The following is a 24,876-nucleotide window of genomic DNA, read 5'->3' as shown; positions in this document are numbered from 1 at the left end:
AGCTACACAGTTACAATTAGATATTGAAAAAGTTCTTGATCAATGTGCACCCAAACTTATTTGGAAACCAGTTACCAAACCCCAATTAGAAACGTGGTATACACTGAAATTAAAACTCATGAAAAGAGAGTGCAGAGTTAAGGAACACAAATGGAGACTCTCAAAAACAAGTACAGATAGACATATCTATCTAGCTGAACAAAGAACCTATCATGGGGCCCTAAAAGAGGCAAAAACCAAATACTATACAGAAAGGATTGAAAAAACTGGTAGTTAATACAAAGAACTCTATAAAGTCATACGCGAACTATGTAAGCCCACCTCGCTGTCTCAATCCATGGTGCATTCGCCCGAAAATTGTGAACTACTAAACAACTTCCTTATAGATGTAGTGGAAAAAATCTATGCAATCTTTACTCCCATTAACAATGAAGAGTTTACAGCCTTGGAAAATTTAGCTCCTCATCCTGCAGCCCACAGTCATCTAGACAGGCTGTCACCTCTTTCTGAAGAACAAGTGGCCAAAGCCATGATAGAGGTTAAGGCAGGATCTCCATTAGACCCTTGCCTACACTTTATTTGTCAGTATTATGCCCCCAGGTCACCAAAGCCCTCAATCAATCTTTAGAGCTTGCATCCTTCCCTGATATATGGAAAGAAACTGTTGTCTTCCCCCTTTTTTAAGTTCAGAAAGAATTTTATTTCAGGGGAAGAAGAGAGGGACAAGGTGTCAATACAAAGTACAATAAAAAAAATAGAAAGTACAAGCAAATCAGTAAGCAATGGGCATAATACAGTTATAAACATAATGAAAGCTAATCACAAGTGTCAAGACTAAAGAGAATAAAAACCACGGTTATAGAGATAAAATTATATAAAAGGAAGTACATACAATTTATGTTGTAAAAGAAACGGAATGCGGGGGGCATTCAAGGAGGCTTGAGAACTTCTTGCTGTGAAGGCTGTGGATGAAACAAACGTTTAGCACATACATCAAGATAAAGCGTAATAGGAAGCCATAAGTCTGTGCGTTTTGCTGCCATGTGGGCAAGAAAAACAAAAGCAGTATCCAATCTATGATTATGGCAAACGTTATACCACCATGCTTTAAAAGAAATGTTAGAAAAATTCTTCCAGTTGATTGTAATTTGCAGAAACGCAACAGCTAATAATAAATCAATAATCCGAGTGTTAAGATCAGCATCCTCCCAGCAAGGAGAGAGGCTTCCTAAAAAAACATTAGTATAAGAGAAAGGAATGCAAGTATGAAACATTACATTAATTTGGGCCCAAACTGCAACCAGAAGTCATGAACAGATTTACATAAGAATAACATATGAAACAAAGTTGCCTGCGGAGAAGAACAAGACCAGCAAATGTGTGGAGTGGTAGAAAAGCGCTTATGAAGATCAAATGGCGTGAAAAGAAGCCTATTGTAAGTGAAGAACAGGGTTTGTGTCAAGGTTGCTGCTCTAGAGGACTTGCGAATCTTATTCCAAATCTTATCCCAAAAAGGGATGGGCCAGGATGTACCAAAATCTTGTTCCTAGTATTCCTCCACCTTAGATTTGGGTCTAATAGAGTCTTTAGTGTGAAGGTATTTGTAAATGAAGGAAGCTTTGGGAGAGGTGCGCAGGAAAGAATGGAGTAATGTGGCGTGGGTAGGAGAAGAAGTAAGGGAAGGTGCATGCAAGAGACGGGTGTAAGTTATCATTGCAGCCTCTTTAAGAAGAAGATATTTGTGGGTAAAAGAAACAGGCAAGCCATAGGTGGTGCGAAGAGTAGAGAAGGGTATGAAAGATGAATGTGAGAACAGTTGGGAAACCCAGATTAGCCCTCTATGTCGCCAGGACTTCCAGTAAAAGGGCTTACCACGTATCAAGAGGGAAGTGTTGTGCCAAATAGTGGAAGCAAGAAACTCAGCAATAGTCATGGGGGGGATCAGGAGAGGAAGAGTGAAGCAATTTAACAGTGAATTTGTGAATGTGAGTAGGAATAGAGGAGGGCTTGCGTAAGAAAGAAAGATACTCAGCGAGGGAGAAAGGGGAAAGGAAGAGACGTTCAAGTTTAGCCCATAAAGGGCAAGGGGAAGTCGGGTCCTGCAACCAGAGGGAAGCCTGTCGCAGCAGAAATGCCTTATGATAAACTGGGAAATCTGGAAAGTTGACTCCGCCCTCTGATTTGGAACGAATAAGTCGGGCAAGGGACATTCTAGGTTTTTTGTTGCTCCAGAGAAAAGATGTCAAAAGTGAGTTGATTCTCTTGAAAAATTTAGAGGGAATGGAGACGGGGAATATTGGAAATAGTGTAGAGGACTATGGGAGATAGCATCATTTTAATTGTATCAAGGCGGCCCCACCATGATAAGTAAAGGGGATGCCACCTAGATGTTAAGTCTGATAGTTTTTGAATGCATTTATTCAAACAGAGGGAGACCGTGTCTGAAATTGAAGGGGTAATATAAAGGCCAAGATATTTAATGTGTGAGGAGCTCCAAGAAAAGTTGGAGGCACTAAAATCAGGCTTAAATGTGAACTTCGTCAAGGGCAGAATCTCACACTTGTCATTATTAAGCTTGTAACCAGATATCCGGGAATAATCTTGTACTTCAGCAAGAAAGGTAGGAATGGATTCAGTTGGGTTGGAAATAAAAAGTAAAATGTCGTCTGCATATGCAGCAAGCTTAATTTGAGAATCTGAAGCATGAAAGCCATGAATGTTAGGGTTTTGACCGAGTTTGGATAAAAAAGGTTCTAAGGCCAGGTTAAAAAGAAAAGGGGATAGGGGACAGCCTAGACGCACACCTCTCCCTAAATCAAAAAAGGAGGAGACTAGGCCATTGGCGCAAACCGCCGCACGGGGATTGGAGTACAATAAAGAAACCAAAGAGATAAATTTAGGGCCAAAACCAAACCATTTGAGGGTATGAAACAAATAGGTCCACTCAACCCTATCAAAAGCTTTCTCGGCATCTAGGGCAATTGCTGCAAGGGCATCAGGTAATTTATGAGATTTTGATAAAACATTAAACAAAAGTCTAGTATTATCCGTGATAAATCGGCCCTTGACGAAGCCTGATTGTTCCTCGCCTAAGAGATCTGGAAGTAAGAGGTCGAGACGTGCTGCGAGTGATTTAGCAAATATCTTGTAGTCAATATTGACCAAGGAAATGGGCCTATAGTTCTTACAGTGTTGCGCATCTTTCCCCTCCTTTGGTATGAGGCAGATATGGGCGTCGGAAAAAGAACCTGAAGAGGCACCTAATGCAAGAAAGGAATACAATAAAGAGTGTAGTTTTGGGATGAGGAGTTTTGAAAAATGTATGAAAAACTCAACAGTAAGACCATCTGGTCCAGGGGCTTTGTCTTTTTTTAGGGTCTGGAGTGCTAGAAGTAATTCATGCTGGGAAATATCTAATTCTAAAGGAGAAAGGTCAAGAGGGAAACTGTCAGGTTTATGTATGGTAGAAAAGAAATGATCTAGAGATTGGGAAGAGGGTTGATTTTCAGAAGAGTACAAAGTTTTGTAAAAAGAGGAAAATTCGGTGAGTATGTCTGCATCTTTATGTTGAAGATTAGATTGAGCATCATAAATGGATTCAATATTTAATTTGTTGTGTTTAATTTTTAAATAGTTAGCTAAGATTTTCCCGGCCTTATTTCTGCCACCATAGAATTTTGCACTGGATTTCAATAAATAAAGGGAAGCGTCTTCTGTGGATTTTTTGTTGAACTTCATTTTGGCATTAACGAGGGCTGTTAGACTGTCTTGTGAATGAGAAGTAAAGTAGGCGTGTTCCAATTTCTTGATATCATGCAGAATATCCCCTGTAAATTCTTCGTTTCTTTGCAACATATCCAATTATAAAATCTCTGGCCGAAGCCTTAAAGGCATCTCAGATGGTAGATTTGGGGATGGAGGAAGTGTCATTGAACAAAAAAAATTAATTGAAGAATTCAATAAAGGAAGCAGTGAATTTGGGATCCAACAAAAGAGCGTTGTTAAAGCGCCATCTTTTTGGTCCAACAGGTTTAGGGAGTATATCAATATGAACTATGGTAGGAGCATGATCTGAAAGCAAAATTGGACCAATTTCAGCATTGGTAAGAGTTTGGGCAATATTAGCTGGAAGTCCTGGCGAGTAGCAAAAATATAATCAATTCGGGACTGGGAATGATGGCATGGGGAATAGAAAGTAAATTCACTTGTTGTCGGATTACACAAGCGCCAGGCGTCAATGAGTTTATGTTGAGAGATAGCTTGAGTAAAGAGCTTGTGAGGTTTATTTGGAACATAGGGAGACTTAGAGTTTCGGTCAATAAAGGGATCAAGGGGTTGATTACAGTCACCTGCTAAGATAAAGTTATCGTCAGCAAATCTGGTGATGTGCTGGGAAAAGTTGTGCCAAAAAGCAGGATCGCCACCAGTGGGAGCATAGACATTCAGGAGGGAAATTGGAACACCCTTTAGAGACAGTTTAACATGTAGCCATCTACCTTCAGCATCTGATTCCTGAGCAATTAGGGAGTGAGATAAGGTTTTACGACATAATATGACTACTCCATTTCGTTTACCATCACCCTGGGAATAGTAAACCTCACCCACCCAACCTCTTTTGAGCTTAGCCGATTCTACATCAGATAAATGAGTTTCTTGTAAAAACGCAATATCTACATTTAACCTGGCTAAGTGTGATAAAATTTGTTGCCTCTTAATTGGAGAGTTGATGCCCTTAACATTCCACGTAATTATTTTCAATGACATAATACATAAAATAGAAGAAAAAAGAGATCAGTAGCAGCATAAGAAGGGGAACCCATGAGAAAAGGTAAGTAAAAGAGTAGAATATGATCATAAATGCCAGAAAGGAGGAAGAAAAGAAATAAGGAAAGGGAGAAGAATATTGAAGAAAGGAGAAAAGGAAGATAAAAACAAAGGGGAAGATAAGAAGCCATAATAGAAAGGCAGATGTTAGGAAATAGAACAGTAAAGACCCAAGACGCATGAGACATAAATCTGTAAAAAAAGGAGAGGATAGAACAAAATCCTGAAAAATTCATCCAATTAGATAAACAAAGGAAAGAAAAGCAATAAATGACAGATAAGAAGACACGAAGAAAGAAAGAACAGAAAGATTGATGAAAGGAAGGGAGAGGGGACACCTTTGAACTAAATTGAAATTGAGAAAAAAGCAAGAATAAGGGGAAAAAGGAGAAGGCAAACATTAAAGGGAGGAAGGAGAACGTACTTACGAGGGATGAAACCAGGGAAGGATAATCAAGAAGGAGAACAAACGAGAAACTGGGGGGGGGGGGGGGGGGTAGAGCCAACTGGAGAAGGCAAGACATCCAGTGTGAGCGAACCATCAAGCCGGGGGAACATCGTGCAGCGGAATGTAGATTCTGTGAAAACATGAGGAAAGAAAAACATCAAGAGACAGAACAACGAAGATATAATACCAAACAACGACGAAAAACGTATGAACTAATTATATAAATATAAGGGAACAATAAACAAAAGAATCTGTAGAAGGAAGAAAAAACTAATATAACATGCATGACCAAATCAACATGAACTGAGTGAGCCAAATAAAGAGCAATAGCAACTCAAGAAAGTCATGGAGGAAAAGCAGATGAGGAGCTGGATGAGTCCATGTCAGCCGTTTGACAAGAATTTAGAAAGCTCCGAAGGCGAACAGGATCCTCATAAGTCGTCGTCTTGTTTTTATAAGTGACTCTGAAGAGGCAAGGATGAAAAAGGCCATATCTGGCGCCAATGGAACGAAGTTCTGGTCTCATATCCAAAAAAGCTTTGCGACGGTTGGCTGTGGCTCTTGCATAGTCCTGCGCAAAGAACAACGTGGATCCTGACCATGTCAGGCGAGGAGAAGCTCTAGCTGCTGAGAGAATTTTAAGAAGATCAGTATACTCCAGGAAATACATGATAACGCCCCTTGGTCTCGAAGAAGCAGAAGCAGGTGAAGAGGCGCGACCAAGCCTATGTGCCCGCTGGATGTTGAGCATGGTGCCTTCTGGTAAGTGGAGGAGCTTAGTAAGGAAGGATTTGAAGAAAGCAATAGGGTCACTCCCCTCACAATTCTCCACCAGGCCTTAAATGCGCAGATTATTGCGCCGATTGCGGTTTTCAAGCTTCTCAACCTGCTTCTGGAGAGAGAAAATCTGCAACTGCATATGCGTAACCTTGGAGGATGACTCCTGGAGAGAAGAGACACTGTGCTCTACCGTCGTGACTCTTGTATCTAACTGCGACCAGTTATCAGTTAAAACCTGTAGCTTGGTATTGGTTTCTTCCATAAAGGGACGAAGGGCCCGTATCTCCTCCAACAACAACTCCATGGATACAACTGAGGAGGAGCCCGACGGTGATGGAGGATCCTTTTTAAGTCGTTTCGTTGTGACCTTCCCTGAGGGTTGCACAGGATGATCCGCACTGGATTGCGACATGTGGTCAGCAAACGCCTGAGAGGCTTCCAAATGAGCCAGCGCAGAAAATACTTTGGAGTTCTTAATGAAGATGCGTCGTGGATTCCTAGGAGCACGACCTGTTGCGCCTCTATCCATAAGATGTTGAGCAACCTCGAAGAAGGAAGTTAGCACTTGGGACGTTCCGTCCGTGCAAACACCAACAAATGGGTGGAAGGATAATGGAGTCTGCAGGAGCACGTAGGAGCAATGGTAGAATATCCAGAGAAAAAACACCTGAAAATGACATAGGAGTACCAAATAGCCAAACAAGGGCGCAGGGAAATGTCTAGCTGGTCAAGCTATAAAGCCCTCATGTAGGGACATAGAGTACAAAATGGCCGCTGAGATGGGGAATATGTGAGCAGCATACAGCAGAAGTAGAGACATCCAATTGAAAAAGTCACGATAGCATAGTGAATTCAGGCATCATATAAGGTACATTTGGCCAACCTTATAAAAGCAGGAGGAAAGCACGTCTGTTCGGTCGTTGTGTGGTGAAGAGGAGCGCCGCTCAGTAAACGCGCTAGAAATCAAACAAAATGGCGGCCGCGGCCGTCATGACGCCGCGGGTGAGGAAGAGCAGCAAAAACTCAGGAAACGGTCGACCAGGGCAGGAAAACAGGTCCTCAGAGCATTCCCGGACCCTTCCAAAGTCAAATATTGGTGTCGCTGCAGAGAAATGGGTCCGTTTACCGCTGGTTCGCCCCGGCATTCACGGAGCGCTCACATAGACGCTTCCTACTCCGCCGGGCGCTAAGCCACGCCCCCGTCTTCCCCCTTTTAAAGCAACCAGGTCTTGAAATCTTGGATACAGCCAACTATAGGCCAATTTCCCAATTACCATACCTGTCTAAAGTTTTAGAGAAATTGGTTAATAAACAACTGACAACTTTTATAGAAACCAATTGCATCCTTCACAAACCGGATTTAGAGCAAACAACAGTACAGAGGCTACTTTGTTAGCTGTGTCTCATAATATTAGGTCCTTAGTCGATCAGGGCAAAGCCGTAGCACTGATCCTTTTGGACCTCACAGCAGCTTTTGATACTGTGTCCCACAGCAAGCTGCTACAAATTCTCTATGAAAAAGGGCTCTGTTCAAAAGCCCTGGCATGGTTCGCACCCTTTCTTAAAAACCAAACCAAGATAACTCAAATGGGCCCCTATTCTTCCACTGCAAAAAAAGTCAATTATGGAGTCCCGCAGGGAGCTACTTTAAGCCCTACTCTTTTTAACATATATGTTTCTTCCCTAGCAGACATCAGCAGGAAATGGGGTTTCTATATATGCTCCTATGCTGATGACACACAATTGATAATTCCTCTGTTTGATAGACTGACAAAAGTTGACACCAAATACAATCTCATACACTGCCTTACAGAAATTGCTGGTTGGATGTCCGGACATTGTTTAAAGCTAAATGCTGGAAAATCAGAGATCCTACTTTTTGGAGGCGCCCATGCAATTTGGGATAATAGCTGGTGGCCCCAGACACTGGGTACTGTCCCTAAACCAAGGCAGGCTGCTAAGAATTTGGGCATCATCTTTGATGACGCCCTGTCCATGCAGAATCAAGTATGTCTATTGTGCGGGAAAGGTTTTGCCACATTAAAACTTTTTAGGCCCTAACTGCATCCAAGCCGCACCAGGACACACCCATGGACCCTTCACATGCCACTCCTGCAAATTCGACTGCATTAAGACCCACACCAAATCCACAAACACCGAAAAGAGCTCCGACACTAACCACCTAAAATGCATCCTTCTCAACACCCGCTCGGTTCACAAACACGCCATCGACCTTTGGAATCTACTCGACACCATTTCCCCGGACATCGCCTTCCTAACAGAAACCTGGATGAATGCCTCATCAGCTCCAGACATCGCATCCCGTAAGGCTACAAGATCATCCGAAAGGACCGCACCAACCAAACAGGAGGAGGCATTGCCATCGTCCATAAGAACTCTATCCGCGTCTCAACCAGCTCAGACGACAACCTCGCTATCGCCGAACACCTTCACTTCTAGATCCACACCGACCCCAAGACCACACTCAGAGGCACCCTCCTCTACAGGCCTCCAGGACCCCGTACACAGTTCAGTGAAGACATCACTGACTTCATCACCCCACACGCCCTCCCCTCCGAGGATTACATTCTACTGGGAGACCTCAATTTCCACCTGGAAAAGAGCAACGACAGTAACACTAACACCCTTCTGGACAATCTCGCCAATCTCGGACTCAAACAACTTGTAAACACCCCCACCCACTACGCAGGACACACATTCGACCCTATCTTCACCTCCAGCAAGCACATCTCCTTCAATCACACCATAGCTCTCCATTGGACGGACCACAGTTGCATCCACTTCAACTACAAAAAGACAATGATCCACAACCACCCTCAACCAACTCTGCGAAGAAACTGGAGCAAAATCACCATCGACCAGATCTCCACATCGCTTCTTCAAAACCCTCCTGCCTATTCGTCGAACCCTCACCAAGCCGCCATCAACCTCACGCAATGGTTAACCCACAGCGCCGACAAACTAGCTCCCTTGAAAAAACATCAAATCAAGCAAGGCAGCAAAAACGCCCCCTGGTTCAACGATGACCTTAAGAAATCCAAGAAGCTCTGTCGTTCCCTTGAGAAAACTTGGAAAAAAGACCCAAACACTTCCACCCATGCCGCCTTCAAAAATGCCACCCGCAAACACAACCAACTAATCCGGACAACCAAGAAATCAGCACTCAAAGACCGACTAGACAACAACGCCCACAACAGCAAGGAACTATTCAACATCGTCAAAGAATTCACCAACCCCACCGCCAGCTCCAAAGACATCTCCCCCTCTCAAATCCTCTGCGACTCCCTCGCCTCATTCTTCCATAACAAAATCGCCGACATTCATAACAGCTTTGACAACCAACCCGTAGACCAGTCCATCCCACTCACCTCCGAACCTATACCCCCTCCGAATAACCTTTACGACTGGGACCCAATCACCACTGAAGACACCATTCGCCTGATGAACTCCATCCACTCAGGATCCCCAACAGACCCATGCCCCCACCACATCTTCAACAAAGCAAGCTCCATTATCGCACCCCATCTCCGAGACGTCATCAACTGCTCCCTCAACTCCGCCACATTCCCAGAAAGCTGGAAACACGCCGAACTAAGCGCCCTTCTGAAGAAACCCACAGCAGACCCCACCAAACTCAAAAACTACCGCCCCATCTCGCTCCTCCCATTCCCTGCCAAAATCATTGAGAAAGCCGTCAACAATTAGCTCGCCGCCTTCCTCGAAACCAACAAATCCCTCGACTCCTCACAGTCTGGATTCCGAGCCAAACACAGCACCGAGACCGCCCTCATCGCAGCAACAGATGACATTCGAACACTTCTGGACAACGGAGACACAGTCGCCCTCATCCTCCTTGACCTCTCCGCAGCCTTCGACACTGTCTGTCATAGCACCCTTATACAACGCCTCAGCAACATCGGAATTCAAGGAAAAGCATTGGACTGGATCATTTCGTTCCTAGCTGGAAGAACACAGAGAGTCCGCCTCCCACCTTTTAAGTCAGAGGCCACCGAAGTCATCTGCGGCGTCCCACAAGGATCTTCTCTCAGCCCTACCCTCTTCAACGTATACATGAGCCCCCTCGCAACCATCGCACGTCAACACAACCTCAACATCATCTCCTACGCTGATGACACTCAACTGATCCTCTCCCTCACCAAAGACCCAAACACCGCCAAAACCAACCTACACGAACAAAACGGAAGTCCTCAACTTAGGTACATCCCCTTCTGCCTGGGATGACTCTTGGTGGCCAACGGCCCTAGGAAAAGCTCCCATACCGACGGACCACGAACGGAACCTGGGCATCATCCTGGACTCCTCACTCTCGATGACCAGACAAGTCAACGCCGTCTCATCATCATGCTTCAATATCCTACGCATGCTCAAAAAAACATTTAGCTGGATCCCCACCGAAACAAGAAAAACGGTCACCCACGCACTGGTCACAAGCCGGCTGGACTACGGAAACACCCTGTACGCCGGTACCACCGCAAAACTTCAGAAAAAACTCCCAACGCATCCAAAACGCTTCAGCCAGACTCATACTAGACATCCCCCGCTCAGACCACATTTCCGATCACCTGAAAGACCTTCACTGGCTCCCCGTCAACAAGAGGATAACGTTCCGTCTCCTCACCCACGCACACAAAGCCCTCTACGAACTTGGTCCCGATTGCCTCAACACGCGCCTTTCCTTTTACACCCCCACCCGCCAGCTACGTTCGTCCAACCAAGCCCTCGCCGCTGTTCCGCGCATCCACAAAGCCACCATGGGGGGAAGATCCTTCTCCTACTTAGCGGCCAAAACCTGGAATTCCCTTCCCATCCACCTCCGCCTTACTCAAAACCACCTAACCTTCAGAAAACAGCTTAAAACCTGGATATTCGATAAATAAATCTCCCCCCCCTTCCTCAAGCGCCTTGAGACCCTCTGGGTATGTAGTGCGCTATATACGTTTTTTGACTTGACCTGACTTGACTTGACTTCACTTTCCCTGGATTCCTCTAAGCTGTAGGAAAAGGGTGACACAGGCACTTCTTGTGAGTAGGCTGGACTACGGAAATGCACTGTATGTTGGAATGGCGGACTATCTCTTCACCAGACTCCAAGTGGTCCAAAATGCCTCTGCTAAACTGATATGCAACAAGAGTAAATACAGTTCAGCCTCCTTCTGTATGAAGGAGTTACACTGGTTACCAGCACGCCAAAGAACCAATTTTAAGTTTTTGTGCTACGCATAGAACGCTATATAAAACTGGCCCACAAATTTTACAGGGAAAATTAGACTTTTATGCACCTTCTCGCAACCTGAGATCCCACCATCAGGCACTGGTGTCAGTTAAGCGTACGTCTAAAGTCAGGATGGGTGACCGATCCTTTTCAAAATTAGCAGCAGTTCTATGAAGTAAACTTCCATTGGGACTTCGTATGACGGAAAACTAACTAATGTTCAGGAAAAAGTAAAAACTTACCTATTCCCCATCTATCAACCTGTCAAATAGAATATCACATTCCTACATCAATTTGCACTTGCTTTGACTTAGCGCCTTGATGTCCCTTGGGATGAATGTAGCGCTCTACAAATACAAATACAAAAAAAAATCAGCAATAGGGATACAGACAACAATACAGCTGGGCACTCAGGGAAGGGATACACATCTAGGCCATGCAGAGAACTTTTCCATCCTAACATTATAGCTACTTCCCTGTGCTGAAGAAGATGGAGGCCTTCATCCTTTTTTGGATCTCTGCCCTCAAATGCCTTCCTACGCAAGGACAGATTCAAGAAGCTCCCACTGGCCCAGGTTCTATCTGCCCTAGGTTCTATCTGCCCTGGATTCTAGAGACTGGATGGTGACATGGGTCCTGCAGGATGGCTATTTTCACATCCCTGTCCTGATGACCTTCAAGGACTACCTGCGGTTCAAGGTAGGCCACTAGCACTTACAGTTTGCTGTGCTCCCTTTTGGGCTCACGAGTGTTCCTTGGATGTTCACAAAGGTGATGGTGGTGGTTGCTGCCCATCTTCAGAGGCAGCAGTTTTCCCCTACCTCGATGACTGGATGTTGAAGGTGGGGTCGCAACAGTAACCGATTATCTAGGTAAGACTGCAAACCTCTTGTCTGTTGGGGTTCTCAATTAACCTACCGAAGTCATACCTCACTCCTTCCTTTCATCTGAGCTATCGTGGACTCTGTGCGCTTTTGAGCCTTTCCTCCGTAACGATGAAACCAGAACATTCAGGCTATGATTCTGATATTTTGGCGCGTACCCTGGGTCACAGTGAGGATGGCTCTGAGGCTTCTTTTTCTTCTAGCCTTAGCATCCTGCTTTCTGACCATGCCAGAAGGCCCAAGTGCGTACTGCAGTGGAATTAGAAAACTAAGTGGCCCAGCAACATGGGTACCTGTCCGATTCCATCCAGGTGTCCACCCAGAATTGACAATGGTGATGAATGTGTAACTACTGGGTTGGGGAGGCCATTTGGAAAAGGTGAGATGAGAGGACTCTGGTCTCTGTCAGAGACCTGCCTCCTCATCAGTTTTCACTGGCATTGAAGGCCTTACTGCCCACCATAAAAGGGAGGCTTGTGCACATTCTCACCAACAACACCACAGCCTCAATGTTACTGCAACAAGCAGGGAGAGGTGGCGTTCTGGGTCCTGTGCTAGGAGGCTCTGCACCTCTGAAACTGGCTGATGTATCAGGGAATTTCCCTACTTGTACACCACCTTACAGGACCCTTAAGTGCCCGGTAGACAATCTCTGCCCAAGGCACCAAGTTGATCTTGAATGGCAGTTACACCTTGAGGAGGTGCAGGGCATCTTCCAAAAACTAGAGCACTAGGTCAATCGTTTTACAATCGCAGAGAAAACACATTGTCAAAACTTTTGCACACTGGAGTTCCCCAGAAGGCTTTCCCTCAGAGACGCATTCCACATGGAATGGAGCATGGGACTCCTGTATGTCTTCCTGCTGCTATCTTTCCTGCCCCGAGTTCTAAAGAAGTTCAGGAACTTTGTGGCCCAAGTCATCTTAGTGGCTCCAGATTGCACCAGGAGAGTATGGTACCGGAACATCTAGGCCCAAGCATCTGTACTTTGATCAGGCTACCACTATAGTATGATCTTCAGTCACAGCAGAAATGCAAGGCCCTACACTGTGATTTACGCAACCTGCATCTCCATGACAGTTAATCTCCTTTGACCTCCCTACCAAAGTTTTTGATGTCATCCTGGCAACCAGGTACCCTTTCATAAAACCAGTGTATGTTGGGCACTGAGATAAGCTTGTGAGTTGGTGCCGCTCCTGGCAGACAGACCTGTTGCTGGCCAAACTGTTGTAGGAAGTGTTGATTGTTTTGTCTGTGGCCCAGCAAGTTGTGTCCACTGTTAAAGGTTGCGTGTTGGCCCTCTCAACCTTTCTACATTTTCTGGACCAGCCGTCCTTGTTCAAATTGCCTGTTGTGATGCGTTTCCTTAAAGATTTGCAACCAATGTTTCCCTCAGAGCCCTTTGTGAGGTCATAGTGGAACTTAAATTCAGAGCAGAACTGGAAACCCAAAGTAACCCTGGCAATTTTCTCTGACCAGCCCCTGGGGAAGCATTGCCTGGCTCTGGGAGTCTGGAAAAGCTTGCTTGCTGCTTTTGTTTTTGGGGGCTGATATTGCAGCACCGCTGCAAAACTGGCCCCCAGCAACAAAACTGACCCCCACCGCTACAAAACTTGCCCCCACCCTTCCAGCCTCCTTGGGAAACACCTGTAACGGCATGTTCAGCCCTGCTTACATTTGGTTCTCACTTTCCTCATGTGTATTTTGTGTGAGTGAAATTTAGATATTGATCACACCTCCTTATACCACCTGTTCTTTTCCTGACAAAGTGATGTTCAAGGCTGAGGCTGCTTTGTTGCTAAGGGTGGTACTGCTGTTTTCACATCTGACAAGCCTTCACTCTTCTAACTTTCTTTGCTCCATAAAGTGCAGAAACGGCTCATCTCACGATGGATAGACCTCTTTATTAAGATCTACTACGCATTGGCTAAGAGCTAAGAAGCAGCCTCCAGAAGGTCTGAGAGCTCTTTGCACCGAAGCTAAGGTTACTACCACTGTGTTAACCTGCAGAGTGGCTGTTGGATTTCGGTCATGCAGCTGTGTGGTTATCAATGTAAACATTCACAAAGCACTATTTCCTTGGCAGTCAGGTACACTGGGATGGGCCTTTTACCCCTTCGGTCCAGTAGGACTTTTTAGTCTGAGCTATTCCTAAGTCCCATCAACTTGGGAGTTCCTGCCTTGGTATATAGTCACAAGGGGAGGACTCTGCGGTTAGAAGTATCTATCAGAAGAACAAGTAAATAACCTTCTGTAATTCTCTTCCTGATGGATACTATATTGAACCACAGACTCCTTATGGCCCTCTCACCTCCTTGTTTTATGTAATGGTCTCCTTCTCGTCTAAAATGGTCCCCCATTTATAAATCTACACACTAGTTCTTTCAGTTCTCTGATGGGCTCTGTGTCAGAGCGTGCACACAAGCTTATGGAAAAAGCTGACATCTGCGAACATTGGTGGAACTTATATGCAGTTCGGCTCATCACTTTCTGAGTAGAGCGTAGTAGTTGAGGAGATGCATGGCGCCACCTACCAGTCCTTGGAGCGTTTTGAATTTCTGATTTCAGTCTAACACCTGGGGATGTTCTCAAGGTGAGGAATGTGCAGTTAGAGTATCTACCAGAAAGAGCATTACTAAAGGTAAGTAACTTCTTCAGCATCATGAAGACAACTTATTTCATGTCTTTAAACATTTCTTATGCCACACATTGGAAGGCCGATGCAAAAGAGGTTGAGCCAGAGGACGTACTCAAACATACCACCTGTTGTGGCAAACTCCGTGAGGTGGTGCAAACCTAGATCAAACACTGTCTGGTGGTACACAGCCCTTAAATCTTGTTTGGTATTCCATTTGGCTTGCTTATCTGCAGTTATGAGGTAATCAGTTCTTGGGAGGGGCCAGTTCTTAACCAACAGGGCTTCATTTAGGCACCGACCATTTATGCATAAATGGAACTCGCCATGTTTATTTCATTCCATTACAATCAGGGAAAGCTGTAACATGACTGACCAACTCAGTAAGCCCTTGGGTCAGCATATACTCAATTTGCTTCTGTAAGTAATCACAAAGTCTGTAAGGGACATTGTGCAATATGTATTTTACTAGCACGTGATATGTTTTACTTTTCGTCGTGTGGACATAATCATAAATCCTGCCCAATGTGTCCTGAAACACCACTTTGTACTTATTTAACCAGCTGTTGACATCTTTCTCGACTAAGGAAAAATTACTGTAGTTCCAGTCCTCTGAACTGTCTTAAAGCACTCTTGATGCCACCGCCTAAGCACAGTGATACCCTTTTTAACCACATAAATGTGGTCACTAATGGCCTCGTCTTTAAAAACAATGCAACCCCTAGAAGTACCTCCACAGGCCCAATTTGCTGTCATCAAAACCAATTGTGGATACATCAAGTGGTAGTAGTACTTTGTGATGACCGTTTTTTCCATAATCTTTTACAGAAATGATGATATTCCTCGCACCAGACTCAACCAATAAATCAACGTCTCGACCATCAACCATAACATGAATTATGACGTTTTCATGCTTTAAGTGTGAAATGGCTTCCTGTGTGGGGATCGTGTCAACTGTTAGAACCAGATCACTCATTATTTGCAGCAGTTTGTGCGTTAGTGTTTTGAGCCTGGCCAGATACTACACATCTAATACCGAATCCACCTCCATGTTTATATACTTTACTATAATGTCCCATTTTGCCATATTTCTAACAGGCATGACCAGTGCTGCATTGAGCAAGACAGCCACACTTAAAGTTTATAACGATCTTTGAACGAAGGTGAGAGGAATGTTTAAATCAAGTACATTGTGGCTGTTATTTTGTAAAAAATATATTTTGTGATCTATGTATTCCACCTTGAGCCATAACGCTCACATCAGAGTGTCTGCCCATGATTAGCAAAGTAGGAATGTATACAACTACCGGGGTAGGTTTTGGTTGCCATCCAAAACACCAATATTGGGCTATCAGATCAGCTGTTCTCAATGTTATCTAGGTTCAAGACATATATGTATTGATCTTTTTCCCAATAGACTGTCGTAGACATTCAACTTCCTGTGTTGGCCTGTCATTTAGCCTCTAGACTGCTCATTGCATTTGTCCTGATACACTGTAATATTCAAAGCTGGGGACTGCCAGGCCTCCCTTTGAAGTTGGCAGTCTTAATTTGGTCAAGGATTCTCGGTGTCATTATTCCAAGTTAAAAATTGTAGTATGCTATCTATTTCTTCAAACAATTTGCAAGGTAGTCTCATAGGTAGATTAGGAAAGAAATATAAGAGTCGGGGAAACACCGCCATCTTTGCTACCATTGTTCGACCCATATGCGGCAGAGGAAGTGATATCCAGAAATGTACTTTCCTTCTTAATGACCTAATAACCTTACCTGTGTTGTCTTCGGTACTACCTGCTGGGTTATGGTAATCTTGTATTCCCAGACATAGGAATGTATGGCTCGCCCATTTAATTTTGCACCCAAATTTCGCACTATTAGGCACATGCATCATTGTTGGCTTTTGCGATTTCTTAATTGTGCTTTTTAAGGAATCGCAATGAAGAAATCGCAAAAGCCTATGCATGAAGAAATCGCTGAAAAATAGCGATTTCTAAAAATTCCTTAATTGCGACTCGAAAATTGCGAGTCGCAATTAAGGAATCCCTCCCCATTCATTCCTATTGGCCTAGAGGCCCATAGGAATGAATGGGAAGACATTCTCAATTTGCGATTCTCAATTAGAGTATCGCAAATTGAGAATGCAATTTCAAGGGTGCCAGGGTGTCAAAAGGACACCCTGTTACACCCCAGAAATTGATCCATGCACATATGTTGCGCACACACCTGCCCAAAGGGCAGGTGTGTGCGTAAAATGAAACTTTGAAAAATGCACAAAATTGCATTTTTCAAAGTTTTCGCAAATTACTATGAAGTTCAACTTCATGGTAATTTGTTCCCCCAAATTGCGAAATCGCTAATTTTAAAACGTTCATGCATTGCATTTAAGGAATCTCAAAATGCGATTCCTTAAATGCAATCGCAATTTGAGAACTCGCAAATATTTGCGAATTCTCAAATTGCGAGGGCCTTCACCCTTGATGCATCGCAAAAGCTAATTTTGCAAACACAAACGGACGATTTTTGTGAATCGCACCGTTTGCGATCGCAAAATGCTTTGATGCATGTGCCCCTATATCTTCTTCCTCTGTGTTCTTGATTGCTGTGAATATGCTGGACTTAGTCCAGTTACCTTTCATTCCTGAAACTTTCTCGAATTCCTTTAATTCATGCGTCACGGGGGGCAGTCTCGGGATTAAATCGCTTACATAAAGCAAAGTGTCATGTGTGTAAATGGAAATTGTCTAAGTATTATTTTGTACAATGATTCCCAGCACTTTCCTCGCTGAACCCATTTTAGATGCTTAAAGGTCCTTCACTAGTGCACTTATTATTGGTGGCAGTGGGCATCCTTGCCTGCTGCCCCTGCGTGTTGCATGTCATGCTGATATTATACTCTCTGTGTGCACTCTTGCTCCTAGCTCAGTATCCTACACTAATTTAACCATCTCATCAATGAATTGCCAGTGCCATACAAGTAGAGAAGCTCAAATATATTCTGTCAACAGGGTCAAATGCTTTCTCAAGGTCCAGTGTGGTTGTTACTAGCATGTGTGTTGTTTCAAGGATCTTATACATGTGATATCATTTCCGTATGTTCATATAAGTATTTTTGCCCTAGTATAAAGCATTTCTGGTCTAAGTGAAAAACGTGCAGTGGTTTATGTCGTAGGCCACTTCAATTTGCTCCCACTTGCAAAAAAACAATAGGCACTGGCTAAGCCTCTTGATCTTGGTTTTATGTTCTAACTAATGCATGCACAGAGGAAGACGCTTGACTGAGAGTTAGAGGACTATAGTTGTAAAAAAAAAGTCCCCATGCAGTTCAGTGCAAGCACTGTGGTGGAAGCAGAAGGTTCCACCTAACTAGCATTAACCCCTTCCATGCTCATGACGAGCTCAGCTCGTCATGAGGCACAGTGGAGCTGTGCTGATGACGAGCTGAGCTCGTCATGAACAATGATAAATCTGGGACTGCAGCACAGGAGAAAAATATCCCCAGCAGCCAAGGTGTTAAATGAGAGATGGATACTTTCTTGGACTGAGACGACCTGTGATTGACAAAGTCTCAAGCCACTGGTTGTAAGAGCTTGGACGAAAAAAGCCAATGGTTGAAAGGGACAGACCCAAAGCCCACTCTGTATGTTTTAGCTGCAGTTTTGTTTGGCAGTCGTGCTGTCAAGACCCAGGCGTAAAACGAAGGTGGACAATACAACTATGATATTGAGATCAGAGAGTATGGTGCAGGGAGGTGACCTCATTAAGCCAGGGCACAAGTCGGAAGTACACAGAGGTAGACAGCGTCCACCCATTATTTTTACGATGTGGACACTGTTCATCCTGCCAAGAAGTTGGGCCCCACTGAATTATGCTGAGCTCGTTCCGATGTCATTTTCAGACACCAGGACACATTCAGCAGCGCTTGCACATTGTCTGCTTTTTCTTGGAGCAGCAACATGCAGGGGGGGTTGGTATTTCAAATTCTAGCTGGGCTCAAAACAAAGGCGAGGTTAGGGGCCATCAGGCCTCCTTTTGTTCAAATATCCTGGCTAGGAGCTATCTGGAGCCTCATCCCTAAATTCAAATACAATGGAGGGGAAACAAAGGCACACGCTTTTTGCTTCACTAGTGAAGAACCGGGTTTTAGAACCCAGCGGCGCCAGGGAAAACGCCCGATGTCTTCGAGTTCCCCTGCCTTGGCAAACAGAGACACGGGACACTTCTTGATGACGTCAAAGACCAAAGTTTATTGGATGCAACCAGGAACATAGATCTACGAAGCACAACACAGGTGGTTCGCTAGAGACTGCACAATTTCAATGAGCGGAGCATGGTCTTTTATGCCAAAAATCACATTCCAAAGGTGGCATCAATTACATACAAACTAACCAATCACGTTGTGACATTTCAAAAGTAGCGCATGACGACAATCCCATTTTCCGTTGTCCAGCCCACCAGAAATTACCAAGCAAATTCCAACTTTCCTGTTCGATCAGGCCGGACAAACCCATCATAAAACCTCAACCCAAATCAGTGCTTATGTCGTAAAGGAAGGAGCAGAAGCAGATTGGAAGCAAGATAGAAAGGTGGGTGCAGTGTACTGTAAACTTCGGCATGTCCTGCTCTTTGATCTTTATCTGACCAGCTGCTTAACAAGGAACTGGCTCAGCGAGGTCCGCCTCGGGCAAGGGAGTCAGTTCGGCCAGGTCATTCAGAAGTCAGCTAAGGTGTACGTGTCCCAAGGACTCGTTCGGCCGCAGTCATCGGCCTATGTGAGGGCAACCACACAAAATGGCTGCCGTTCACAAAATGGAACCCGAGGGTTCAAACGAAATCCCTGAACACATAGTGTTCTCATTGATCGATTAATGCGAAAACACTCGTACATACCGCATTCATGATTTGCGGTCCGCTGACACCAAAATCGTCTGTTTCCGACGACCTTTATTGAACGGGTTCGGAACTACCGAACCTCAGACCCTCAAACTACGGAACTACACTAGGACTTGAGAGACATTGTTTTTACTTTGTTCATTCACTGTATATAAAGATATGCATGCGCTGTAAGAATGTCAGATGTGTTGGTCTATCCCAGTACTCGCACAAAGAACAATTTAAATACTGTTATTTTATTTTATTTCTTTCAAAGCTCTTCTCATCCCAGTGCAGGGTGTCAGAGCGGTTTGCATCACAATTTAAATACTACTATTTTGTTTTATTTCTTTCAAAGCTCTACTCATCCCAGTGCAGGGTGTCCGAGCGCTTTGCGTCACACGCACACATTATACATTGACTATAAATTGTATAAGTGTGCAAATCAATGTACAGGATGTGCTACAGAAGGCGGAGGGTTACAAAGTGTAGGAGTTGCATGTCCTTCATAGCTCACTGTGCTATATTAGAAGGATCACAATTTATGAATGGCAAGTTAAAAAAGGATCTCTGTGTTAAAAGCAGTAATCCACTTACCTATCGACATAACATAAAAATCTGGTACTTGCATGTTACATGGTGTGCTTAGCATAAGCCACATTAACGCTCTGTTACTTTGATTCAAAACTGGCACTAGACAAAACACAAATCTCTCCAGCACATGCTTCAACCTCCAAAGTTATCTTGCCATTATTGTTGTTCCTTGAGATTTATTGGGCAAACAAAGATCTATGAGCAGGAGATTTCACCCCATAATATACTTTAAAATGCAGAATTTGCAACCAGTTAAGCAGAATATATGTATTGCCAGACTTCTCCTTGTTGTCAATTTCTTATTGGCAAATTTAGGAAATAATAAATGTCTAAGTTTGCATTGGGGTAGGGTCGCTTTTTTGGTACAACCCTGACGCAAAATCTAATTTGTTAAATTGTGTAATGCGCTCAAATGTACTCATGATAGACTTGCTAAACATGTGTGAGATCCTAAGATCTTTTGTCCCTTCTAGTGATATCACTTCCTGTGAGGTCATTGGTAATGATGCTACTTCCTGTGATGCCATTTGCGATGTCATGTGGTGTGATGTCATGCGTCATTATGTCCCTTGCATACTTCCTGACTTGGTTGGTTAGTCCCCCCATTCTGTATTTTTATGACTTGTGCCCTGCATTAAGCAAACGCAGGACGCACTCTCCTTCATCTCCTGTGGAAAGCATTCATAGCTGCTGATTGCTAAGTGTGACGGTTTCATAAATTTTGTGTAATTGAGTGACGTTTCAACCACCATGACTGACACTTTTTCAGAAGCAAAATCAAGCAATCAAGACTAGGAAAACATAAATATCAGCAATTACCCCCAGGTGTTAAAACTGCTGGAAAGCACCAGCAACTGGCCCTCGCACACTGCTTTGCTGCATTCCCCCTCAACCCAGGGGGGGCTGGCTGACAGTGTGCCAGGGCCGGTTTCTATTCCCAGTCCGGCCCTGGTCAGGCCCAAGTCAGTTTAATGGTAAGCAGCAGCTCTCTCTCTGCTTCATGGTGGCAGCAGGTCCACAAGGGTGTGTCAGCAGCTGCCGCACACTGCTTTGCTGCATTCCCCCTCAACCCAGGGGGGGCTGGCTGACAGTGTGCCAGGGCCGGTTTCTATTCCCAGTCCGGCCCTGGTCAGGCCCAAGTCAGTTTAATGGTAAGCAGCAGCTCTCTCTCTGCTTCATGGTGGCAGCAGGTCCACAAGGGTGTGTCAGCAGCTGCCAAGGCCAGCGGGCCGGGCGACCTCGGAGAGGCCGAGGTGGTGTGAGCGGCGGCGTGCTCGTCACCTCAGTTACCCAACCGAACCTCTTGTAACAATCATCTGCTCCTGCCTCTGTCGTGACTGAGGGGCCTGCCTCACCGTCCAGAGACTGAGAGATACAGGAGGCACCTGTAGTGAACAGGACTGCGGCGTGACGCGCCCAGCAAACTAAAACACATACCAGTTGGTCGCCCTCTGTGCGCTCCAAGAGTTCTGGCTACTCCGGTTGCTGGAATCACATGATACACCAGGTCACGTGAACGCCGGCCCCAGCAGCTATACTAATCATGAACGATCTTTGCTGCAGCTAGCGCAGCAATCAGCCGCCAGTGGTCGGGGCCACACTCATGACCTGCCATTCACAATAGACTTTGCACACTTGACATTACTGCAAGACATTCTGCCAGAGTCGCATGCGGTCCGCGCTGCCTGCTCATCAGCAGTGTTTGGCCAGGATGGCCATTTCGGTCCCGCTTGTCTTTTCCTCTGCACTGGCGGGGGTGTCAAGGAGGCCCTACAAACGCGTGACCTTGCATTTTTTTGTGGTGATGCGGACAACTACACAAAAATGTGTTAGTATCACTCCTGATGTGTGGTACTTGGCAGGGCTGGGCATTACAGCGCGCCTCCAGTGTCCGTCTACCTTTCCCTTGCTTAGTTTTACCTGGCTTAAATGCCCACACCAGGATATACACCCCATATCCTTTCCTGGTGCCAAGAGGTGAGACCTTTTGTAGTGTGTACTGTACAAGCGAACTGGCTCTAAATATAACCTATCACGTAAATATAATTTCGGGTCTAAACGCCAGGTGCAAGCCAGATAATTGTTATCATTATTGCAGCAGCTTCTGAAGTACAGATCGGGGCCTACGTGCGTTCGTGCAGAGCAAATACAGTCCTGTGGCTCCCCCCACCCACCCTTTCTAATTTCGTCTCTAATTAATGACAATGTCTTTCTTATTTCCCGTTCTCTCCCACCAGGCTGGTCGCAGCCGAATGTAATTTATGCTTTAATTTGATAGCCCTGTTTCTTATTGATTAAGTGCCCCCCTTTCACATATTGATTATTGACATACAAGTCTCCTGTCGCCTCTTCGCCAAGCCTCCTCCTCCACCGGCTATCTCAGTCCATTTCATTACAACAAATTTAAAAGTAAGCAATACAGTTAAACTAAAATTAAACTACTTAATAATATGTTTGTGGCTAGTAAGATAGCTCACTGGTTTGAGCACTTTCTGCATTACCCTTAATTCAGAATGTGGGTCACAAGCTTAATTTCTAGTAAGGTTCATTTAGCCTTTCAAGTTATGTTAGCTAGCGCATCATTCGACAATTACTTGGCCTTTTGGTGCGTTACATGCAGACTTCTGTCTGCAATTCTTGATGATCCCTTTGTAGGGTTTTCATGCTTAGATGGAGTGGTGTAATTTATCTTTTACTTGACCTCAGTTGGTGTAGATCATGTCCTTTGGAGGAAGAAGGTTATCCCATATTGGAACCACATAGAGGTATAAAGAGACTTTGGCAGCTTTCCAACTTGACCTGAATGAAGGTGGCATACGTTTTGGTTGTCTTGGCATTGTGGGTGCAATAGGGTTGGGTTCTTGTGGTCTTCTGTCAAATCCCAGTCAGCTATAGTTTGTTGCCTGACGCTTATAGTGGTCCACACATAATTCATACAAGCGAAGAGGGGCCTGGTTTCAAAGCCCCAATGTGTCTTTTGAGAGGCGAGGACTGTAATCTGCTCAATTGTGAACTTGATCTTGGGTACGAGGGTTGAGGAAATGTTGGTGGTTTTTTTCACTCCTTGCATCTCAACTTGAATATTGAATTTTCAGGTCTTAGTCTGTGCTCTAGTACCCTAGGGTCTAGGAATTGACATATTGCTGCAGGTTGTTGAGTGTTTACCCCCTTTTAGCCCTGATTTATGTGTTTCCTTGGCCAACTGTTGGTCCATTCTCGCTGTTTGAATTTTACTAGAAAGCCCATTTTGTTCTTCAGCTCCTACTGATGGTGGTTTGTGTTATGCCTCGTTACATCTGGAAAAGAAGAGATGGCAGCTGTTGTTGTTTTCTCTTATGCCATTGCTTCTAACCTTTCTCTTGGGCATCTGTTGCTTAGTGATTGGAGCCTGTTTCCTTGGTGCTTAAGGAGAACATGGGGTGTTACTCTGCAATCTCGATCTTAAGCTGATGTACAATTGGAGTTGCCTATCCCATAATGTCTTCTTAGCAAGCACCTAGCTTAGAAGTTACTTGTCTATTACTGTGTCTTTGAACTTGCCTTCTGTCTTTCAGATCCGAGAGCTGCAGCGAGGGGGAGACCGTTTCTGCCTGACCGGTAGCTCGGGGAATGTTTTAGGAATGGTAAGAATATTCCCCACTGTCATCCAGTGATAACTCATGGCTTCCTTGACTTGAAAGTATCTTATGAATAATTGACCTCTTTTGTACATATCTCCCGGTGCTGCCAGTCCACGCCCTTCCAAAGACCCGACTCAAGGAGAAGTATGCCTCAAACACCATTACTCGGTATATTGTTGGGAGTAAAAGGCACGACTCCCTGCTAGCCTCCTGGCTCTCGTCATGCACATTGTGCACTTTGATGTTTGCCTCTTCGCGTTATTTGAGTTTGAGCCTTTATAATGTGAATCATTTTCAGACCTGCGCCAACGGTGTCTCCAGGTAGGATCGTTAACACACACCTTGAACATGCACGCTTCACCACCAGAGACCACAACCAGCTACGCCTCCGCCCTTGGAACTTTGGCGTTGATTTTGTCACCTAGCAGCCCCGTTTCTGCTGTTGCAATCCTATCGGACATTCACTTAATTTGCAGACGCTTTAGGACAAATTGTTTCCAGCCATTGTCCGCATAACCTTGAAACATCGGTTGACTAAGTCAAAACATTGTAACAAATAGTTCACAGCACATATTTCCAGATGCAGGCTTCTAAACTACCAATTAGAACACGAGTGGAGGCAATCCGACTTTCCAGATAACTTCCAGAACTTTTTCCTGTGGAAATCTTAAAAGACTTGTTACAGGAGTATGTCAATGCTCCAATTATTCTAAAATGTATTCTAAAGTTCACAGTAAATTGTCCGGGAACCAGAGGAAAACGAATTTATAAGAGAAGCCCTGTAGCTTGCCTATAGGCGTGCAACAGTCATCCTTTGATGGTGGACAGGAAAGCTTTTAGCGCTAAATGAATTGCCTGCAACTCCAGGAGGTTGATGTGCAATCTGGTTGCCTGCGGAGACCAGAGTCCTCTGATCTCATCCTCTCCCAGGTGACCTTCACAACCCAGCATTGATGCATCTGCCCACC

At 44.7% G+C, this 24,876-nt stretch overlaps 1 protein-coding gene across 2 annotated transcripts in view; it reads left to right on the top strand.

Annotated features, from left to right (window-relative positions):
• Window positions 1-24,876, top strand: part of ENDOV (endonuclease V) — a 238,911-nt gene that overhangs the window by 119,614 nt on the left and 94,421 nt on the right. For both annotated transcript variants that reach the window (XM_086931043.1, XM_086931044.1), the window contains exon 6: window positions 23,843-23,911. In XM_086931043.1, coding sequence (XP_086787169.1) covers window positions 23,843-23,911 — 69 coding nt within the window. The remainder of the gene's footprint in view (window positions 1-23,842; window positions 23,912-24,876) is intronic.

Source organism: Lissotriton vulgaris, chromosome 7 (assembly GCF_964263255.1).
Source record: "Lissotriton vulgaris chromosome 7, aLisVul1.2, whole genome shotgun sequence".
NCBI lineage: Eukaryota > Metazoa > Chordata > Amphibia > Caudata > Salamandridae > Lissotriton > Lissotriton vulgaris.
The sequence above is the reverse complement of the archived record's forward strand: the minus strand, read 5'-3'. Positions and strand labels throughout refer to the sequence as shown.